The sequence below is a fragment of the Lepidochelys olivacea genome, assembly GCF_965140295.1.
Source record: "Lepidochelys olivacea isolate rLepOli2 genome assembly, chromosome: 6".
NCBI lineage: Eukaryota > Metazoa > Chordata > Testudines > Cheloniidae > Lepidochelys > Lepidochelys olivacea.
In genome coordinates this window covers 10,444,492-10,465,913 of record NC_140416.1, presented here as the reverse complement: position 1 = coordinate 10,465,913, position 21,422 = coordinate 10,444,492, and the positions used below count along the sequence as shown (strand labels likewise).

Genomic DNA, 21,422 nt, shown 5'->3' with positions numbered 1-21,422 from the left:
GCTGGCAAGAATACTGTGGGAGACCATGTCAAAAGCTTTGCTAAAGTCAAGGAACAACACGTCCACTGCTTTCCCCTCATTCACAGAGCCAGTTATCTCATCACAGAAGGCAATTAGATTAGTCAGGCCAAGTCATCACTTGCCCTTGGTGAATCCATGCTGACTGTTCCTGATCACTATCCTCTCCTCTAAGTGCTTCAGAATTGATTCCTTGAGGACCTGCTCCATGATTTTTCCAGGGACTGAGGTGAGGCTGACTGACCTGTAGTTCCCAGGATCCTCCTTCTTCCCTTTTTTAACGATGGGCACTACATTAGCCTTTTTCCAGTCGTCTGGGACCTCCCCCGATCACCATGAGTTTTCAAAGATGATGCCACTCAGCCTCCCCTCTAACCAAGCTGCATGATGCATAATGGAAAATGTAGTCCAGCAAGAGAACAAAGCCCATAAAGAAGATGGAGGGCATCATGCTTCCAAACTATAACTCCCATGAGGCACTACAGCAGCTAAGGTATATGCTGTAAATACTGAAGTATCTCAAAACATTTCAATAGCAAATGGCAAAAGGAATGTTTAGACATTTCTGAATTAAAAATTTTCAGAACTTTGTGTTCAGTGAAGAATTAATATTTTGTCCTGATTTAGATGGAAACAAGCATCTAAATGTCAGAACTTCCTATGGGATGGAAATTCCAATGATTGCTCAGCTCTAGTGTATAGAACCATTCTGAAGTCAGGACTCTGGCATCCATCAGGATGGGAAGCACTGCATTCATGGAAGATCATTTTCCTGATACACCAGAAATAGAAGGAACTCTGGGATTTAATTAAATGTTTAATTTGTTTAAAAAATGAAAGCAAGAGACATTTTAGATCAGCAATAACCCAGGTCAAGTTGATGCCCATGTCTGTCCCTGAAGACACACTCACCAAGCACCAGCAGCTCTATTATCCCTGCATACACCCACTTTTGATGGTACTGCCCTATATTAACAGGTCCCATTGGGGGATAATGTACCATCATGTAACGTGGTGACAAAACAGGTCAAATTCAGTCCGGGTGTAAATGGGTGCAGACTCCCTTTGGAGTCAATGTTGGGGCATCTCCCTAGGCCAGGGCTGCAAATGGCCCAGTGGCTTTGTTCTGGTGGATAACCCCATCCTTTCTCACTCCTTTGGAGCTGAGTGGCCTAGGGGCATGGAAGTGTTCTGATCTGTTTGGCCAGTGGACTGTATTTTTGCCTAGCTGGGTACAGTTTTTAATTGTACCCAGGTGAGGAAATAGAGGCCATTTATTGACCAGGGGAGAATCCAGGCCGTTTGCCAGCTGGGTGGAGAAGCCATTGGGAATGGTCACTGTGGCAGGGGAAGGTGGGAAATCTGCCAATCTCTACTAAGGAGAAAGTCTGCCTGGCTTTGCCCCTTGGCACAGCATCCTGCACTGCTTGGGTACTTGGCCCCTCCCCTTGCCATGGGTTATTGCTCACAAGTGAAGCAGCACTTGCTCAGGGCAGGGAAACCACTGGGATCTCCATTGGGGGAGCTGTCTGATGATGTCACTCAGGCTGGTGGCATGAAGAGGGCCCCTCTCACTCAGGATCTGCTTTTACCTCATGAGAGCTAAGGACAACAATGGGCTGGAAAAGAAATGAAACACAGCGTGCTGAATAATCCATAAGTACAGCAGTGATGAAACCCAACCCCCAGGCCGCCATCCTGCTTCCTCCCAGCACCCACCTATCCTGATTGCCCTGCTATGAAAAGGCAATGTACCTGGGAACTTCACCCCAGTCCTTCCTCCATTCTCACCCACCGTCTGTGTAATGATATAATTTATGTATACTGTATTACTCAGCCACTAGGTGTCCATGCTGTATAAAGTTCCAGCAACGCGTAACCTGCAGTCAGCAAGACAGACAAAGCTGAAACTGGAGCTGTATGTGTCTGTAGTTATAGCTATTTTGTTAAAATAAAAATCCCATTTTCCTATTCTCTCTCTCTTCCCCTTCTCCCCTATTCAGCTGCTGTTTAATTACCGCATCATCTTCAGAGTTCTGGTAACAGACAGCTTTGCATCCAAACGCTGCCAGAGAAACAGTGAGGCACAACCCCAGAGTCGCTGTGAACAGTGCAATGCCCCGCATGCCCGTGCAGTAGATCTAGAGAACAGACCAGGGACAGAGAGTTACAGACAGACATATCCCTGGAAACCAGCATAGAAACTAGAGTGTACAACTACATCCATCCCCACAGGCAGTCTGTGGAGGATGGTCGCTTATACTGCTGCAATATCTTCTTAAGAGCTTCATCCAGCCCCCTTGTAAGTGATGCCAGGGACTATAGGAAATGTACACCATAGAAATTCTACACTGTGTGAATATTTAATAGTCATCATTCATTTATTAGTTATGCAGCACCTAATATGTGCCGGGCACTTTACCAGACTACGATTATAATTTAATATTACAGTAGGACCTATAAGCTTGGGATCCCATTGTCCTAAGAGTAGATTGTAAGAGATGATCTGTGTCCCAGAGATCTTACAGTCTAAATAGTCATGACAGGCAAAAGCTGGGAGACCAGAAGGACTGTTATCCCCATTTTATAGATGGGGAACTGAGACAACGAGAGATGAAGTGACTTGTCCAAGGTCATACAGAAAGTTTGTGGCAGACTGAGGAACTCAACCCAGAACTCCTGGCTTCCAGATCAGTGCCTTAACCATAAGGTTTCTTCAATCCAGCTCCCCTGAGTCCCAGATTGCACTAATTTAGACATGCAGCTTCAGAGGCACATTGCATAAAGTCAGTAGAATTGTTTGAAAACTCAGAATGATCAGACAAATAAAAGTCAACTTGATTTCTAGTAACCTCCAATACAAACACCAACCATCCTATTCATGTCAGGGGGAATCGAGGGACTATCCCACAGATTTTCCAATACAAACTGGGGTGGGGTGGGAGGAAAAGGAGAATTGAGCAGGATTTTGAAAAAACAAAACCCTCAGAATTCCCCAAAGATATCCAGTGGGGGCTTTAGTGGTGGTGGGCTCCTATCTTGGAACACTGGACCACTGCGACGGCTTCCCATTGGCTGAAATCCAGTTGGAATTCTTAAATTGAGACTAGATCTCTAAGATAGGTGCTGCAATTCAACCCACAAGGTATTGGGTTCAGCTGGGCAGAAATTATTGGGTAAAGTCCAATTATTGGGAGAGGAAGGGTGGTCCAACCATCCCTGGCTCTGACATCCATGTCCTGTGTGATCTACGGCAAGTCACTTAGGCCCAGATCCTCATGAGTATTTAGGCGTGGTGAGAGTTTGCCTTTCCCATCTGTAAGATGGAGATAATAGCACAGCCCTGTCTCCCAGGATCCATACATTAAAGCATGTAAGGTGTTCAGATACTACAGTAATGGGGTGAGAGAAAAACTTAAGACATGACATTCTCTGGCCCATGCTATGCGGGTGGTCAGAGTAGATGATCACAATAGTCCACCCTGGCCTTCAGATCTATAGCAACTGAGGGGGTGGAGTGGAAGCCCAGGCATAAAAGAAGATGGAGACTGAATCCCCCAGGATCATATATCTCCCCCAGAAAACAGTCAATGGCCTCCCAAAACAAGGCAGGGCTAGACACGGGGTCGGGGGGGGAACCCACCAGGATCTGATCGTGCACACGGCAGTTCTGGAGTTGGTCCTGGAGGTCACAGGCAAAACTGAGATAGGAGAGCAGGTCCCTCATGTAGAGGAAGTTGATCACCATGACAACAGTTGCAGCAATAATCTGGATCACCAGACAGGCCTTCACCTGGAAGACAGCAGAACTATGGGCAATGCTGCTATGGATCAACATGGTGCCTAAGGGAGTGGCGCGGGGAAGGAGAAAGAAAGAGATACAGAGGAACAGGATTGATCACTCACCAGGGCCATGCTAGGTGCTCTGTCAGCAGCGATGGCAATGCTGCCAGCCAAGAATAACTAGGGAAAGAGTCAGAGCACAAGGAGTAACAGTCAGGGCTTTGTGGGAGAGACGGGTACTCAGCACTAGGAAAGCAGGGCTGGCACTGCAGGGCCTCCGCAGAGCTGCAGGAGGTGCAGGACTGGGATTGAGAGGCACCAGAGTTCTGCATGTGGGGAGCCCAGGGCAGGGGGGCTATAGGTCAGGATTGAAGGGCACTGAAGGGTGTGTGGGTGGGCCAGCAGGGGCAGCTGAGACAACATATTGAATCTATTTCCCTAAGTTAAGTATCCTCACACCTTCTTGTTCACCGTCTAAATGGGCCATCTTGATTATCACTACAAAAGTTTTTTTCTCCTGCTGATAATAGCTCATCTTAATTAATTAGCCTCTTACAGTTTGTATGGCAACTTCCACCTTCTCTGTGTATATATATATATATATATATTCTTACTATATGTTCCATTCTATGCATCTGATGAAGTGGGCTGTAGCCCATGAAAGCTCATGCTCTAATAAATTGGTTGGTCTCTAAGGTGCTACAAGTCCTCCTGTTCTTTTTGAGACAACTCATTCTCTTACCAGGATTCCTGGGAAGAAGTGGATGCCGACACTATCCGCGTAAGCGCAGTTGTCGATGGCGAAGAGGGTTCCAAAGGCCACCTGCAGCAGCCCCACCACCACTAGCACCGCCTGGCAATGAGAGATGCTACAGCCATTGGCAAGGGGGCTGGGAGCATCACAGTCACTACGGGTGCCAGTCAGATACCAGCGTGCAGGGATGCCATCCCTTGGAATGCAGGGAGCACAAGCCAGCCTTGCTGAGCCAGGCATCAGGGCTGGGGTGGGCGGGGTGCTGATAAACCACATGGGCATTTGCTTGCCCCCACTCTTCTGAGTTTCAAGCCTTATCAGAAGGGATCCCAAGTAGCCCTATGGGCCAGTGCAGAGCCCATAGGGCTACTCAGGACCCTTAGGTGGGTGATTGGAATCCTGGCAGCAGAGGAGCAGGCCCGGGAGAAGCCTGGCCTCTCCTTATTCCCAGAGCAGGTAGTGGCACTGCTGGATCCCCACCCACCTTCTCCACATCCCCCAGGGCGCCACCCTCATCTCTAAGGGATGGCAAAAGAGCTGGGTCCCCACTGCCCACAGAGCCAGGTCTGGGAGCTCTGCCCCAGCTGTTGGTTGAGGGAACATCAAGGAGACCAAGGCAGGAGACATGGGAGGGAAGCCCCAGCTCTGTGTCTCCCTGGGAAAGGCCTCACCCCAAAGACTCTGGGCTGCACCCCGAGGAAGCTGTGTTGCAGGGATTCCAGCTCTGGCATGGTGGCCCCCGGGCGTGGTGACACGGAACAATCCCCGAGTGGACTCCTGCAAACGAGCCTGTGAAGGGGGTAATGGGGTAATGTCAATCTGAGGAGGACATGGAGCAGACACATCTCCCCCACCCCAGCCAATGCAGCCCCCTTATGAGAGAGGCACCCCAGGAGTATCTGCCTGGTCCCTGTTGGTAAAGCCCCAAGGGAGGGCGAACAGGCTGGTCTCTAGCTAGGAGACAAGTTGGAAGCAGAGGGGACTATGATAGGGGCACAGATTTAGGTGTCCCAGGATGAGAGACTCCTCTGGTCAGGGGGAATGAGGGCCAGGGGTCCTGTCCTGTCCCAGGGGGTCCTTCACCCCCCTGAGGCCAGTCACCCCTTCTTTTAGTGATCCAGCCCCCAAACCCCTCATCCCATCTACTGCCCTCCCCATTGATGCCCCCAACACACACACACACCTCCCTCTCCACACTCACCTGGGTCTCTCTGTCCTGACACTGAGGTGGGCTCCAGGCTCACAGTGTGGGTTCCAATCACCAGCTTTACGCCTGGTTCTCCTGCTGCTCCCCCCAGACTGATCTGATCCCTTGTGTCTCCTTGGAGGCCTGCCAGGAAGTGTCCCAACCTCCTGTGGGGCTGCCGGATGCTTAGCACAGAGAAGGAGCTTTCAGCACAACTCAGCACAGGCTGCCCTGCACAGTCACTGTGCTCCTGCTCTCCCCCTGCGTGGGGAGCCGGAGGCGGGAAGGGGCCTGTCAGCTCCCATCCAGCCCAGGGAAGGTCACAGTGCCTCAGGAGCCAAGGGGCATGGCCCATCTGGGGGCCAAGCCATGCAGCTGCCTGTGGGGCTGGGTGGCTCCAGGGGATGGGAATGAGTGGCTGCAGGGTGGTTGAGGGGATCTGCCGTTCTGGAAACGTGAATATGTTGGGAAGGGCCACCAGGAAAAGAGACGTACACCAAGATGGCCACGACAGGGAGATTACCCCTCTCCCCCACCCACTCCACTACCCTTCGGCCCTCAGGGAGAGATTATCACAACCACCAGCCATTCCTGGAGAGCTGCCCCCAGCCCCAATCTCCTCCAGGATGTACACACATCTCCCCCCACCCCATCCCTAGCTCTCCCAATTGAACCCACACAACACTCTGTCTTCCCACCAAGGCAGGTATCCTTCTCCCCACACACAGCCTTCACCCCTCTGGGACAGTTTTTCAGGCAGTCACACGCAGGGTGATAATTATCTACTGAGGGGGCAGGGGCTGGCATTGTTCCCATGCCACAGCCCCCCCCCCCCCCACACACACACTCAGCCTAATCACAAGGCTGTTTTCTGCATCTGCCCTCACCCAACACATCTCCCAGGTAGACAAACACTCTGGCCCCAAGCAGCCTCCTCACTTCCCAATAGACAGCAACATTTCTCTATGCCCTTCCAAGAGCCCCCCACCAACCTGTTGCAATCCCAGCCCTTGCCCCCTCCAGGCCAGGCAGAGGACCCAACTGGGGGAAGCTGATGCAAGTGCCTGTTGATTTAGAAGGCTTCTCTCTGGGAGCAATCCTATCAGCCATGCACAAACAGTAAACCTTGTGGGTTTGGTTTTGTGGCCAGGAGACTACCAATTCTGCTAGTACACAGCTACCTCCCTGCACCTCACCAGCAATCATCATTCCCTCCCACCACTCCTAGAACAATCAGTGCTGGGGCTTGGAGTAGGGATGGCTGGATCACAGACCCACATACAATTCACTGCAGACATTACCGTGTAAGAGAGAGACACCAACTCTCTCAGTTACTGCCAACACCATCCACCTAGAGTAGATTCCAAGGCCAGAAGAGACATCTGTGATCAGCTAGTCTGACATCCTGCTTAGCACAGGCCACAGGGCTGCCCTGAATTCATTACTGTTTGAATTAGCACAGATCATAGAACCACAGGGTTAGAAGGGACCACAAGGAGGGCCACCTAGTCTAACACCCTACCAAGAAGCAGGATTTGTTGTGTCTAAGCCCTCCAAGGCTGGACAGCCATATGTCTGTTTTTGAAAACCTCCAGTGAAGGAGCTTCCGCGACCTCCCTAGACAGTCTGTTCCATTGTCCTACTGTTCTTACAGTTAGGAAGCTCTGCCTGAGGTTTAATCTAAATCTGCTCTAGTTTGAACCCATTGCCTCTTGTCCTGCCCTCTGTGGCAACAGAGAACAACTTTTCTCCATCTTTTTTATTGCACTGATCCTTAGGAAAAACTTCCAATCTTGACTTAATTTGCTAGTGATTGAGAATCCACCACAGCACTTGGAAAGTAAGTCTTTGTCTGCTAGACTGAAGAGCCCTTAATTTTCAAGTTTATGTACTCCATATAGGTACTGATTCATAGAATCATAGAAGATTAGGGTTGGAAGAGACCTCAGGAGGTCATCTAGTCCAACCCCCTGCTCAAAGAAGAACCAACACCAACTAAATCATCCCTTTGTCAAGCCAGGCCTTAAAAACCTCTGAGGATGGAGATTCCACCACCTACTAGGGAACCCATTCCAGTGCTTCACCACCCTCCTAGTGAAATAGTGTTTCCTAATATCCAACCTAGACTTCCACCCCGCAACTTGAGACCATTGCTCCTTGTTCTGTCATCTGCCACCACTGAGAACAGCCAAGCTCCATCCTCTTTGAAACCCCCCCCCCACTTCAGGTAGTTGAAGGCTGCTATCAAATGCCCCCTCACTCTTCTCTTCTGTAGACTAAATAAGCCAGTTCCCCCAGCCTCTCCTCATAAGTCATGTGCCCCAGCCCCCTGATCATTTTCGTTGCCCTCCTCTGGACTCTCTCCAGTTTGTCCACATCCTTTCTGTAGTGGGGGGACCAAATCTGGATGCAGTACTCCAGATGTGGCCTCACCAGTGCCGAATAGAGGGGAATAATCAGTTCCCTCGATCTGCTGGCAATGACTCTTAATAATGAATCCAAATATGCCATTAGCGGCAACAAGGGCACACTGCTGACTCATATCCAGCTTCTCATCCACTGTAATCTCTAGGTCCTTTTCTGCCAAACTGCTGCTTAGCCAGTCAGTCCCCAGCCTATAGCGGTTCATGGGATTCTTCCATCCTAAGTGCATGACTCTGCACTTGTCCTTGTTGAACCTCATCAGATTTCTTTTGAGCCAATCCTCCAATTTGTCTAGGTTACTCTGGACCCTATCATAGAATATCAGGGTTGGAAGGGACCTCAGGAGATCATCTAGTCCAACCCCCTGCTCAATCCCCAATTTTTGCCTCAGATCCCTAAATGGCCTCCCTTAAGGATTCAATTCACAACCCTGAGTTTAGCAGGCCAATGCTCAAACCACTGAGCTATCCCTCCCCACCAGTTTAGTATCATCTGAGAACTTGCTGAGGGTGCAATCCATGCCATCATCCATATCATTAATAAAGATGTTGAACAAAACCGGTCCCAGGACTGACCCCTGGGGCACTTGAATTCTATCAAGTCACTCTATAATATTTGTCTTTACATTATTGTAACACTGATGCCCCCTGGGTTCAGTTCTCAGGAACAAGTATTGAACCTTTGACCTCTGGATCTTAATACATGATCCTCTTCTGCCCCTAGCTAAAAGGGACAGCTCTTAGCCAAAGCTGTAGCAGACAGAAGCTCTAGTTGGCATAGCTACCACTAGAGGGGGACAGAGTGCTGTGCTAAGTAGCTATAGCCTATACCAGGGGTCGGCAACCTTTCAGAAGTGCTGTGCCAAGTCTTCATTTATTCACTCTAAGGCCTGGTCTACACTACGAGTTTAGGTCAAATTTAGCAGCGTTATCTCAATTTAACCCTGCACCCGTCCACAAGACGAAGCCCTTTTTTTCGACTTAAAGGGCTCTTAAATCTATTTCCTTACTCCACCCCCAACGAGGGGATTAGCGCTGAAATCGGCCTTGCTGGGTCGAATTTGCGGTACTGTGGATGCAATTCACCGGTATTGGCCTCCGGGAGCTATCCCAGAGTGCTCAGTTGTGACTGCTCTGGACAGCGCTCTCAACTCAGATGCACTGGCCAGGTATACAGGAAAAGGCTCGCGAACTTTTGAATCTCATTTCCTGTTTGGCCAGCATGGCGAGCTCACTTGCACAGGTCACCATGCAGAGCTCATCATCACAGAGACCATGCAGTCCCAGAATCACCGAAGAGCTCCAGCATGGACCGAACGGGAGGTATGGGATCTGATTGCTGTATGGGGAGACGAATCTGTGCTGGCAGAACTCCATTTGAAAAGATGAAATGCCAAAATATTTGAAAAAATCTCCAATGGCATGAAGGATAGAGGCTATAACAGGGACCCGCAGCAGTGCCGCATGAAAATTAAGGAGCTCAGGCAAGCCTACCAAAAAAAAAACAAACAAGAGAGGCAAACGGCTGCTCCAGTTCAGAGCCCCAGACATGCCACATCTATGATGAGCTGCATGCCATTCTAGGGGGTGCAGCCACCACTACCCCAACCCTGTGCTTTGACTCCATCGAAGGAGTGGGAGACAACAAAGAAGCGGGTTTTGGGGGCGAGGAAGAGGATGATGATGATGAGGTTGTAGATAGCTGACAACAAGCAAGTGGAGAAACCGGTTTCCCCAACAGCCAGGAACTGTTTAGCACCCTGGACCTTGACCCAGTACACCCTGAACCCACCCAAGGTGGGCTCCCAGATCCTGAAGGCAGAGAAGGGACCTCTGGTGAGTGTACCTTTGTAAGTATTATACATGGTTTAAAAGCAAGCATGTTTAATGATTAATTTGCTCTTGCATTAGTGGCCAGTACAGCTACTGGAAAAGTCTGTTAACGTGTCTGGGGATGGAGCGGAAATCCTCCAGGGACATCTCCATAAAGCTCTCTTGGATGTACTCCCAAAGACTTTGCAAAAGGTTTCTCATTCCATCCTCCATGGTAGGGCACTTTACCACACAGGCCAGTAGCACATAGTCGGGAATCATTGCAGAACAAAGCATTGTAGTGTATGGTCCCGGTGTTTGCTGGCATTCAAACAACATCTGTTCTTTATCTCTCTGTGTTACCCTCAGGACAGTGATATTATTCATGGTCACCTCGTTGAAATAGGGTGGTTTTAGTAAGTGGACATTCAGAGGTGCCCGTTCCTGCTGGGCTGTTTGCCTGTGGCTGAACAGAAATCTTCCCCGCTGTTAGCCACACAGTGCGGGGAGGGGTGAAGCCATCATCCAGAGAATTGGGTGCATGTGGTGGGGCGGAGGGGGTTAGCTGGGTTTCTGCTGCACGTGAATCCAGAAACCGCAGCCCCTCTTTTTAAATTGCCAAACCCATTTTTAATGGGTAACCCAAAGGCTACTTTGTATGGGAAATGAGGGTGCTGCTGTTTGGCACCATCCCCACATGTTATGAAGGTTAAAGAAGCCAAAAGACTGTGGCTTATCATGGCTGCCTACAAGCCCTGTGTGAGTGATCTCTCACACCAAACCGGCATACCCTCAATAAGAGGCAAAATGTGACCTTGTAATGAAAGCACATGTGCTGTGTAATGTTAACAGCAAGGTTTACCGTGAAAAAATGTACCCATTGTTCTATAAAATGTCTTTTTAACTACCACTCTCCCTTTTTTTCCCCTCCACCAGCTGCTTATGTTTCTCCTTCCCAGAGGCTAGCGAAGATTAGAAGGCGAAAAAAACGCACTCACGCTGAAATGTTCTCTGACCTCATGCTGTCCTCTCACACTGGCAGAGCACAGCAAAATACGTAGAGGCAGACAATCTCAGAGTGCAGGAAAACTCAATATGACCGCAAGGAGAGGTGGCGGGCTGAAGATGGTAGGTGGCGTCAGCTTGCTGAAAGAAGGCAGGAGTCAATACTCAGGCTCCTGGAGGATCAAACTCATATGCTCCAGTGTATGGTTGAGCTGCAGGAAAGGCAGCAGGACCACAGACTGCCGCTACAGCCCCTGTGTAACCAACTGCCCTCCTCCCCAAGTTCCATAGCCTCTTCACCCAGACACCCAAGAACGTGGTGGGGGAAGGCCTCCGGCCACCCAGCCACTCCACCACAGAGGATTGCCCAAGCAAGAGAAGGCTGACATTCAATAGGTTTTAAGGTGCTGGGTGGCCTTGTCCTTCCCTCCTCCACCACCCCTCTCGAGCTACCTTGGCAGTTATCCCCCTATTTGTGTGATGAATTAATAAAGTATGCATGAATGGGAAGCAACAATGACTATTGCCTCTGCAAGCGGTGATTGAAGGGAGGGGAGGGTGCTTAGCTTACAGGGAAGTAGAGTGAACCAAGGGGGGAGCGTTTCATCAAGGAGAAACGAACAGAACTTTCACACACTGGCCAGTCATGAAACTGGTTTTCAAAGCTTCTCTGATGCCCACCATGCCCTCCTGTGCTCTTCTAACTGCCCTGGTGTCTGGCTGTACGTAATCAGCGGCCAGGTGATTTTCCTCAACCTCCCACCCCACCATAAACATCTCCCCCTTACTCTCACAGATATTGTGGAGCACACAGCAAGCAGTAATAACAATGGAAATATTGGTTTTGCTGAGGTCTAACCGAGTCAGTAAACTGCGCCAGCAACCCTTTAAATGTCCAAATGTACATTCTACCACCATTCTGCACTTGCTCAGCCTATAGTTGAACAGCTCCTGACTACTGTCCAGGCTGCCTGTGTACGGCTTCATGCGCCATGGCATTAAGGGGTAGACTGGGTCCCCAAGGAGAACTATAGGCATTTCAACATGCCCAACGGTTATTTTCTGGTCTGTGAAGAAAGTCCCTTGCTGCAGCTGTTGAAACCAACCACAGTTCCTCAAGATGTGAGCATCATGAACCTTTCCTGGCCATCTCACGTTGATGTTGGTGAAATGTTTCTTGTTATCCACCAGTGCTTGCAGCACCATTGAAAAGTTCCCCTTTCAGTTTATGTACTCACTGCCTTGGTGCTCTGGCACCAAGATAAGGATATGGGTTCTGTCTATGGCCCACCACAGTTTGGGAAAAGTGCAGGTCATAGTGGATGGCTTTGCTGCAATGGGATTCCCTGAGTCACTACCCTTGATATCAGCAGCTCAGTGATAGCATTGGCTACTTGCATCACAGAAGCCCCCATAGTAGATTTGCCCACTCCAAATTGATTTCCAACAGACCAGTAGCTGTCTGGTGTTGCAAGCTTCCACAGAGCTATTGCCATGCATTTGTCAACTGCGAAGGCTGCTCTCATCTTGGTATTCTTGTGCTTAAGGGCAGGGGAAAGCAAGTCAGAGTTCCATGAAAGTGCCCTTCGCTTGCAAAAGTTTCGCAGCCACTGGGAATCATCCCAGACCAGCAGGCAGACAGCTGGCCAAGTGGGGACGGCAGCCAGGACCCCGGCTGGCAGCAGCGTGCCAGTAAAAATCAGCTCACATGCTGCCTTTGGCATGCGTGCCTCAGGTTGCCGACCCCTGGCCTATACTAAATAGATTGAGCTCCTCCAGTCTGTCCCTATAACACATTTTCCAGTCCTTTAACTATCTTCATGGTTCTTCCCTGAAACCCCTCCAATGTATCAACACTCTTCTAGGGCTGCATTTAGGGTTTGAGCACTAGTGCCTGTTTGAAATCAGCATTTCCTTCCCCACTTTGAACTCTAGGGTACAGATATGGGGACCTGCATGAAAAAACCCCTAAGCTTATTTTTACCAGCTTAGGTTAAAACCCCCAAGGTACAAACTATTTTACCTTTTCTCCCTGGACTTTATTGCCGCCACCACCAAGCGTCTAACAAATATAACCGGGAAAGACCCTGCTTGGAAACGTCTTTCGCACAAAATCCCCCCAAGCCCTACACCCTCTTTCCTGGGGTAGGCTTGATAAAAATCCTCACCAATTTGAATAGGTGAACACAGACCCAAACCCTTGGATCTTAAGAACAATGAAAAGAAAAGAAAAAAAATAAAAGCATCACCTTTGTAAAATCAGGATGGTAAATATCTTACAGGGTAACCAGATTCAAAACATAGAGAATCCCTCTAAGCTAAACCTTAAGTTACAAAAAGACACAAAACCCGGAATATGCATTCCATCCAGCACAACTTATTTTATCAGCCATTTAAACAAAAACAGAATCTAATGCATATCTAACTAGATTGCTTATTAACCCTTTACAGGAGTTCCGACCTGCATTCCTGGTCTGGTCCTGGCAAGAGAAAGAGAAAGAGAAAAAAAAACAAACCTTTGTTCCCCCCCCACCTCCAGCTTTGAAAGTATCTTTTTTCCTCATTGGTCATTTTGGTCAGATGCCAGCAAGGTTATCTTTAGCTTCTTAACCCTTAACAGGTGAAAGGGTTCTTCCTCTGGCCAGGAGGGATTTAAAGGTGGTTAGCCTTCCCTTTATATTTATGACAGCATCCATGCATCATCCATCCATCCAGGGCAACAAAAATGATTAGGGGTCTGGAACACACGACTTATGAGGAGAGGCTGAGGGAACTGGGATTGTTTAGTCTGCAGAAGAGAAGAATGAGGGGGGATTTGATAGCTACTTTCAACAACCTGAGAGGTGGTTCCAAAGAGGATGGTTCTAGACTATTCTCAGTGGTAGAAGATGACAGGACAAGGAGTAATGGTCTCAAGTTGCAGTGGGAGAGGTTTAGGTTGGATATTAGGAAAAACTTTTTCACTAGGAGGGTGGTGAAACACTGGAATGCGTTACCTAGGGAGGTGGTAGAATCTCCTTCCTTAGAAGTTTTTAAGGTCAGGCTTGACAAAAGCCCTGGCTGGGATGATTTAATTGGGCATTGGCCCTGCTTTGAGCAGGGGGTTGGACTAGATGACCTCCTGAGGTCCCTTCCAACCCTGATATTCTATGATTCTATGCCCAGAGACAGCAGGGTTCTGTGAGAACAGATTAAATTAGAATGGATTGAAGAGAGAGATTCAAAAGACTGGAACCGTTGAGCTTGGAAAAGAGACAACTAAGGGGGTATGTGATTGATGTCTACAAAATCATGAATGCTGTGGAGAAAAAGTGTTCTTTACCCCTTCACATAACAGAGGAAGCAGGGGTCATCCTGTGAAATTAATAGGCAGCAGGCTTAAAACATAAGGAAGTATTCCACACAACACAGTAAACCTGTGAAATTCATTGCCAGGAGATGTTGTGAAGGCCAAAAGTATAATTGAGTTAGATAAATTCATGGAGGACAGGTCCATCAATGGCTATTAGCCAAGATGGTCAGACAACCCCATGCTCTGGGTGTCCCTAAGCCTCTGACTGCCAGTAGCAGGGACTGGACAACAGGAGATAGATCACTTGATAAATCGCCCCATTCTATCCATTCCCTCTGAAGCATCTGGAACCAGCCACGGTCGAAAGACAGGATATCAGGCTCGATGGACCATTGGTCTGATAGACTATGGCCATTTTATGAAGAATCAACATTTGTCACAAGGATGAGTGAAATTCTTTGTTTTAACAAAAAAATTTCATTCAAATATTTTAAAGTGAAAGATTTTGTTTTAGTTTTTGAAAGCAAGTATTTTTGGAAGGCTCCTTTCTGGAGCAGTTTGTTTAAGCTTTCTCCAGCCTTCCAACCCCTCCCGCCCCCCGCCCCCCCCCAAAAAAAGAAGTAGACAGGGCAAAGTGAGAGAAATGAAAACCTCATACTGCCTCCCCTGCCTCCAAAATAATCTGAATTTTCTGCTTTAGGTTTTGGAAAAGCAAAAACTTTCAATTTTACCACAAACTTGTTTGCAAGTTGTCAACAAATAAATATTTTTGTGGAGAAAAATGTCAACAAACCCCCATTTTCTCAGGAGTGTTTTGATCAATTCTAGTTCAAACCCACATGGCTGCCCCCACCACTGCCTCCAAGCCCCCCCATAATATTTCGTTACAAAGAAATGAAATTCTGGGAGTCACTTCTCATAGGTCTCTATGAGGGTTGAGGCAGCAGTGGTGGTACAGAAGGAAGCAAGGAATCCCCTTGGAAAGGCAGAGGTAAGAGAACACTGTGTGCTCCATTACTCATGGGCTTTGCCTTCAGAGTGCTTTAATTCTCTCAAAACTGTCATGAGACACCTGCCATTATGGCGGCCAGAGCAGAGCTGTGGTGAAGAAATCAGCTGATAAGTTCGTGAGCCCTAGTGCATTAGGGCTTCAGTTTCTATCACTTCACCTCACCCTGTGCACCAGTGCATGGCACTAGCAGGTCAGCATTGCACTGGTGCAGGTGACAGGCAGGTCACGTGGACCATCAGGCCCCATCAAGGCTCTGCTCAATTGTGCTTCCCTGCAGCTGAAACATGGATTAACTAGAGCTGCACTCAGCCTTGGTGTGACAGACCCATTGTCCACATCCCATCCTCAGCAGGACACGTCTCCTGGGCCATTTGCAAAGCTCAGTGGGGCAGCCCTGCAATGCTAAGGCTGCCCTCGGCGAGAGGGTGAACAAGTCCTGGTAAGGGGGAGAGTCCTTGAAGCAAGTTGGGACCCGTTCTCAGCCCCCAGCACTGCGTGGAGGATGCTCACTCACCTGGGGTAGAAGCAGTCTATGGGGAGGGAGAAGGCGCTGGCTTAGATCACGCCCCCCATGGCAGAAGGTCTGTAGTAGAGGAAGTTTCTGTAGTGGATGGTGTCAGGGAGGAGTTATGCAGAGCAAACAGATCCAAGGGTCAGTATCCCCAAGACTACTCAGCTGCACCCTGCTTCATCCATCCACCCAGCAGCAGGGCATCCTGTCCAGCCATAGCCCAGGAGGATAGCTACTGTGACCAACCAGAAGGGGGAGGGGCATACACCATTGGAGACACACCTCAGGGCACCAGGGTCGGCCCCTACAACCCTCCACCCATTGACATTCAGGGGCCGGGAATGGCGGAGGGCGAGGGGGAGAATAGTAAATAGATTCCAGCTAGAGGGAGAAGAGAATTCATTCTTCATGGCTATAGCATCATCAGCCCTGCTTGCTCCAACATCAGGGCTTGGACCTAGCACCGGGACTCCTAGGAGCAGGAGCGGCTACCACAAGATCCAGAGAAATCCATCTCCTAGCCAGGAGCTGTAGCAGAGTCAAGCCTCTGTGGATCAGCCACTAGAAGGGACATGCAGGGCCCTTAAGAAGGGGTTACAATGGTACCTTCCAACTGAGTGCATCATCACATGTGAATAACAATTAAGCCCCAGGACCACTCCCCACTGTGGAGGGCAGTTAGTCTGTCATTTTCCAGGTGGGGGAAATGGAGACAGAGATAGGAGAGTCTCTTCCCATGGGGGCACAGAGAGTATGTGGGGAGCCTGGGGTACTGCTTCCAGCTCTACAATTTCCCAGACCTGTAACTTCCCACCTTAGATCAGCCCAGGCACCACTTCCTCCTGTAAATGCAGGAACCTGTGGGCATCTGAGTAAAGCAGGAGTTACCCAAGCAATTTCACAAGCCAACGTTCACAGATCTGCTTCAGCACTTGTGCTGCACCAGCCCATCAGTGTTACTGCAGCACTGACTAAGCCCTCCACAGCCCCGCAGCACACCTGAGTCTGTGCACCCTTCCCCAGGTAGTAGAGAGCACGAGCCTGGAGCGCTGGGCTTGGTGCAAAATGAGGCTATACTTTTTGTTCAAATGTAGCTACTTTTAAATCTGTTATACAATGTCCAGGAAGATTGAAGTGTTCTCCTACTGGCTTTTGTATGTTACCATTCCTGATGTCCGATTTGTGTCCATTTATTCTTTTATGTGGGGACTGTCTGGTTTGGACAATGTACATGGCAGAGGGGCATTGCTGGCACATGATGGCATATATCACATTAGTAGGCATCCTGGTGAATGAGCCTACATGCCACATGGGGCTACAACAGTGGTACCCTCAACTCACCTAACAATATTATTAATCTATCCAACCACACACTTAGCCCGGCGGAAGAGTCTGTCCTATCTCGGGGACTCTCTTTCTGCCCCACCACCCCTACGAACATGATACAGTTCTGCGGTGATCTGGAAGCCTACCTTCGTCATCTCCGACTCAAGGAATATTTTCAAAACACCATTGAACAGTGCACTGACCCACAGGAACCCTCCTACCAACACTACAAGAAGAGGAATTCTGCGTGGACTCCTCCTGACAGTCGAAATGACAGACTGGACTTCTACATAGAGTGCTTCCGCAGATGTGCACAGGCTGAAATTTTGAACAAACAGCATCACTTGCCCCATAACCTCAGCCATACAGAACGCAACACCATCCACAGCCTCAGAAACAACTCTGACATTATAAATCAAAGGGGCTGACAAAGGAGGTGCTGTAGTCATAATGAATAGGTTGGATTATAAACAGGAGGCTGCCAGGCAACTCTCCCACACCACATTCTACAGGCCACTATTCTCTGATCCCACTGAGGAGTACCAAAAGAAACTACACAAGCTGCTCAAGAAACTCCCTGCTACAGCATGGGAACGAATCTGCAAGGGCACACCACCAAAGCCCGACCAGGGGTATTCTATCTGCTACCCAAGATACATAAACCTGGAAACCCTGGATACCTCATCATCTCAGGCATCGGCAGTCTTACAGCAGGATTATCTGGCTATATGGACTCGCTCCTCAGACCCTATGCTACCAGCAATTCTAGCTATCTTCGAGACACCACCGACTTCCTGAGGAAACTACAATGCATTGGTGATCTTCCTGAAAACACCATCCTGGCCACCATGGATGTAGAAGCTCTTTACACCAATATTCCACATGAGGATGGACTACAAGCTGTCAAGAACAGTATCCCTGATGAGGCCATGGCACACCTGGTGGCTGAGCTTTGTGACTTTGTCCTCACCCACAACCATTTCAGATTTGGGGACAACTTATACCTTAAAGTCAATGGCACTGCTATGGGTACCCGCATGGCCCCACAGTATGCCAACATCTTTATGGCTGACTTAGAACAACGCTTCCTCAGCTCTCGTCCCCTAGCGCCCCTCCTCTACTTGCGCTACATTGATGACATCATCATATGGAGCCATGGGAAGGAGGCCCTTGAAGAATTCCACCTGGATTTCAACAATTTCCAGCCCACCATCAACCTCAGCCTGGACCAGTCCACACAACAGATCCACTTCCTGGACACTACAGTGCAAATAAGTGATGGTCACATGAACACCACCCTATACCAGAAACCTACTGACCGCTATACTTACCTACATGCCTCCAGATTCCATCCAGGATACATCACAGGATCCATTGTCTACAGCCAAGCCCTAAGATACAACCGAATTTGCTCCAATCCCTCAGACAGAGACAAACACCTACAAGATCTTTATCAAGCATTCTTAAAACTACAATACCCACCTGGAGAAGTGAGGAAACAGATTGACAGAGCGAGACACATACCCAGAAATCACCTACTACAGGACAGGCCCAACAAGGATAATAACAGAACACTATTCACCATCACATACAGCCCCCAGCTAAAACCTCTCCAGCACATTATCAATGATCTACAACCTATCCTGGAAAACAATCCCTCACTCTCCCAGGCCTTGGGAGGCAGGCCAGTCCTCGCTTACAGACAACCCCTCAACCTGAAGCAAATACTCACCAGCAACTACACACCACACCACAGAAACACTAACCCAGGAACCAATCCCTGTAGCAAACCTCATTGCCTACTCTGTCCCCATATCTACTCGAGCGACACCATCAGAGGACCCAACTATATCAGCCACACCATCAGAGGCCCATTCACCTACACATCTACTAATGTTATATATGCCATCATGTGCCAACAATGCCCCTCTGCCATGTACATTGTCCAAACCAGACAGTCCCTACATAAAAGAATAAATGGACCAAATCGGACATCAGGAACAGTATCATACAAAAGCCAGTAGGAGAACACTTCAATCTTCCTGGACATTCTATAACAGATTTAAAAGTAGCTATACTTGAACAAAAAAACTTCAGAAACAGACTTCAAAGAGGAACAGCAGAACTAAAATTCATTTGCAAATTTAACACCATTAATTTGGGCTTGAATAGGGACTGGGAGTGGCTGGCTCATTACAAAAGCAGTTTTGCCTCTCCTGGAATTGACACCTCCTCATCTATTATTGGGCGTGGACTACATCCACCCTGATCGAATTGGCCCTGTCAGCACTGGTTCTCCACTTGTGAGGTAACTCCCTTCTCTTCATGTGTCATTATATCATGCCTGCATCTGTAATTTTCACTCCATGCATCTGAAGAAGTGGTTTTTTACCCACGAAAGCTTATGCCCAAATAAATCTATTAGTCTTTAAGTTGCCACCGGGCTCCTTGCTGTTTTTGTGGATACAGACTAACACGGCTACCCCCTGATAACTGAAAACCCAGTTCACCATATGTGAGGTTCTTACTGATCCCAAAGGATCAGACCCTTATCCCCAGGTCAATCTGGATCTCTAGTCTTACCCAAATACCACCCAAGATGGAGTCCAGGGTTACATGAGCATATTACCTGCCTCTACATGTTTTGCTGAATCACCTGGGGTGGCCATTGGCTTCTCACTGGCTGAGGTGTCCACAGAAAGATCTACTGGGTGGATGAAATTCTCCAATGACCCATTGTGAGAGTAGAGTGTCTTTAATGGGCCATCAAGACATAACTTTCTAACCCTGGATTAGATCTATCTGGGGGTGTCAACCAGGAATACAACGTGCATATAAAATACAAGTACATGGCCAATATCCATAACTTCAGATACAAAGACGATATATGCATATAAATAAGGTAATCATACTTAGCAATTCATAACTTTTCTATTGATACCTTACATGACATACACAATTACTTGGTACAAGATTTATGGTAACAGTGATATAAACAGTCACCTTTCTTATACACAGCATCACACTGCGCTTCGTTGACAGTAAACGTGGCAGAGCCCCTTCTCCACCGATGGAGTCAGTGGTCTTTCTGTGTATTACCATCGAGGTCTGCTGCGTCAGCTACCTGCGCAGAGCTGGGACAGCACATGGAGAGAACACAGACGCAAGCCGACCGACAACACCCCCAGTTTAGCTGTAGCCAGGAAATGATATGCTCTGGGTTACCCATCCAATACCAAAAAGCCTCTCCCCCAGGCTCCCCTCCACCAAGGGCTTGCTCCAAGATAGATCCCGTATTAGTCCTCTTCTGCATGGGACAGGGTGTATCCAGTTTTTAAAAGAGCTCATTGCAGTGTTCAGCAGTGATGTGGGTGAATGTAGAGGCCTGGATTTCCATTACCCAGGATAAAGGGGAAGTCGGGGGGCCTGAGGATTGAAACCAGGCTTTCCTCAGCAGGAAAAGAAATTGACACTCACCCACAAACCCAGCCCCTACTGGTCTCTGCTCTCACCTCCATGGTGGCTCCGCATACCGATAGATTCCAGCTAGAATACCTATGTCAAGGTTCCTTCCCCACTCTGAACTCTAGGGTACAGATGTGGGGATCTGCATGAAAACCTACTAAGCTTATTTTTACCAGCTTAGGTTAAAACTTCCCCAAGGTACAAACTATTTTACCTTTTGCCCTTGTACTTTATCACTGCCACCACCAAACGTCTAACAGACATATAACCGGGAAAGAGCCCGTTTGGAAACGTCTTTCCCCCCAGAATCCTCCCAATCTCTACACCCCCTTTCCTGGGGAAGGCTTGATAAAAATCCTCACCAATTTGCATAGGTGAACACAGAACCAAACCCTTGGATCTCAAGAACAATGAAAAAAGCAATCAGGTTCTTAAAAGAAGAATTTTAATAGAAGAAAAAATAAAAAGAATCACCTCTGTAAAATCAGGATGGTAAATACCTTACAGGGTAATTAGATTCAAAACATAGAAAATCCCTCTAGGCAAAACCTTAAGTTACAAAAAGACACAAAAACAGGAATATCCATTCCATTCAGCACAGCTTATTTTCTCAGCCATTTAAAGGAATCAGAATCTAATGCATATCTAGCTAGATAACTTACTAAGTTCTAAGACTCCATTCCTGTTCTGTCCCTGGCAAAAGCATCACACAGACAGAGAGAGCCTTTGTTTCTCCCCCCCTCCAGCTTTTGAAAGTATCCTGTCTCCTCACTGGTCATTTTGGTCAGGTGCCAGCGAGGTTATCCTAGCTACTTAACCCTTTACAGGTGAAAGG

The 21,422-nt window shown here is 48.4% G+C and overlaps 1 protein-coding gene across 1 annotated transcript in view; it reads right to left on the bottom strand.

The window, feature by feature from the left end:
- Positions 1 to 852: 852 nt before the first annotated feature.
- The window catches only part of LOC311521436 (membrane-spanning 4-domains subfamily A member 4A-like), a 31,492-nt gene continuing 10,922 nt past the window's right edge, over positions 853 to 21,422 (bottom strand). The window contains exons 2-8 of the mRNA XM_084629770.1: positions 5,757 to 5,926; positions 5,227 to 5,344; positions 4,544 to 4,654; positions 3,925 to 3,981; positions 3,662 to 3,811; positions 2,037 to 2,159; positions 853 to 1,637 (exon numbers count right to left, since the gene is read on the bottom strand). Of these exons, the coding sequence (XP_084485896.1) occupies positions 1,590 to 1,637; positions 2,037 to 2,159; positions 3,662 to 3,811; positions 3,925 to 3,981; positions 4,544 to 4,654; positions 5,227 to 5,286 (549 nt within the window). The 5' untranslated portion in view covers positions 5,287 to 5,344; positions 5,757 to 5,926 and the 3' untranslated portion in view covers positions 853 to 1,589. The remainder of the gene's footprint in view (positions 1,638 to 2,036; positions 2,160 to 3,661; positions 3,812 to 3,924; positions 3,982 to 4,543; positions 4,655 to 5,226; positions 5,345 to 5,756; positions 5,927 to 21,422) is intronic.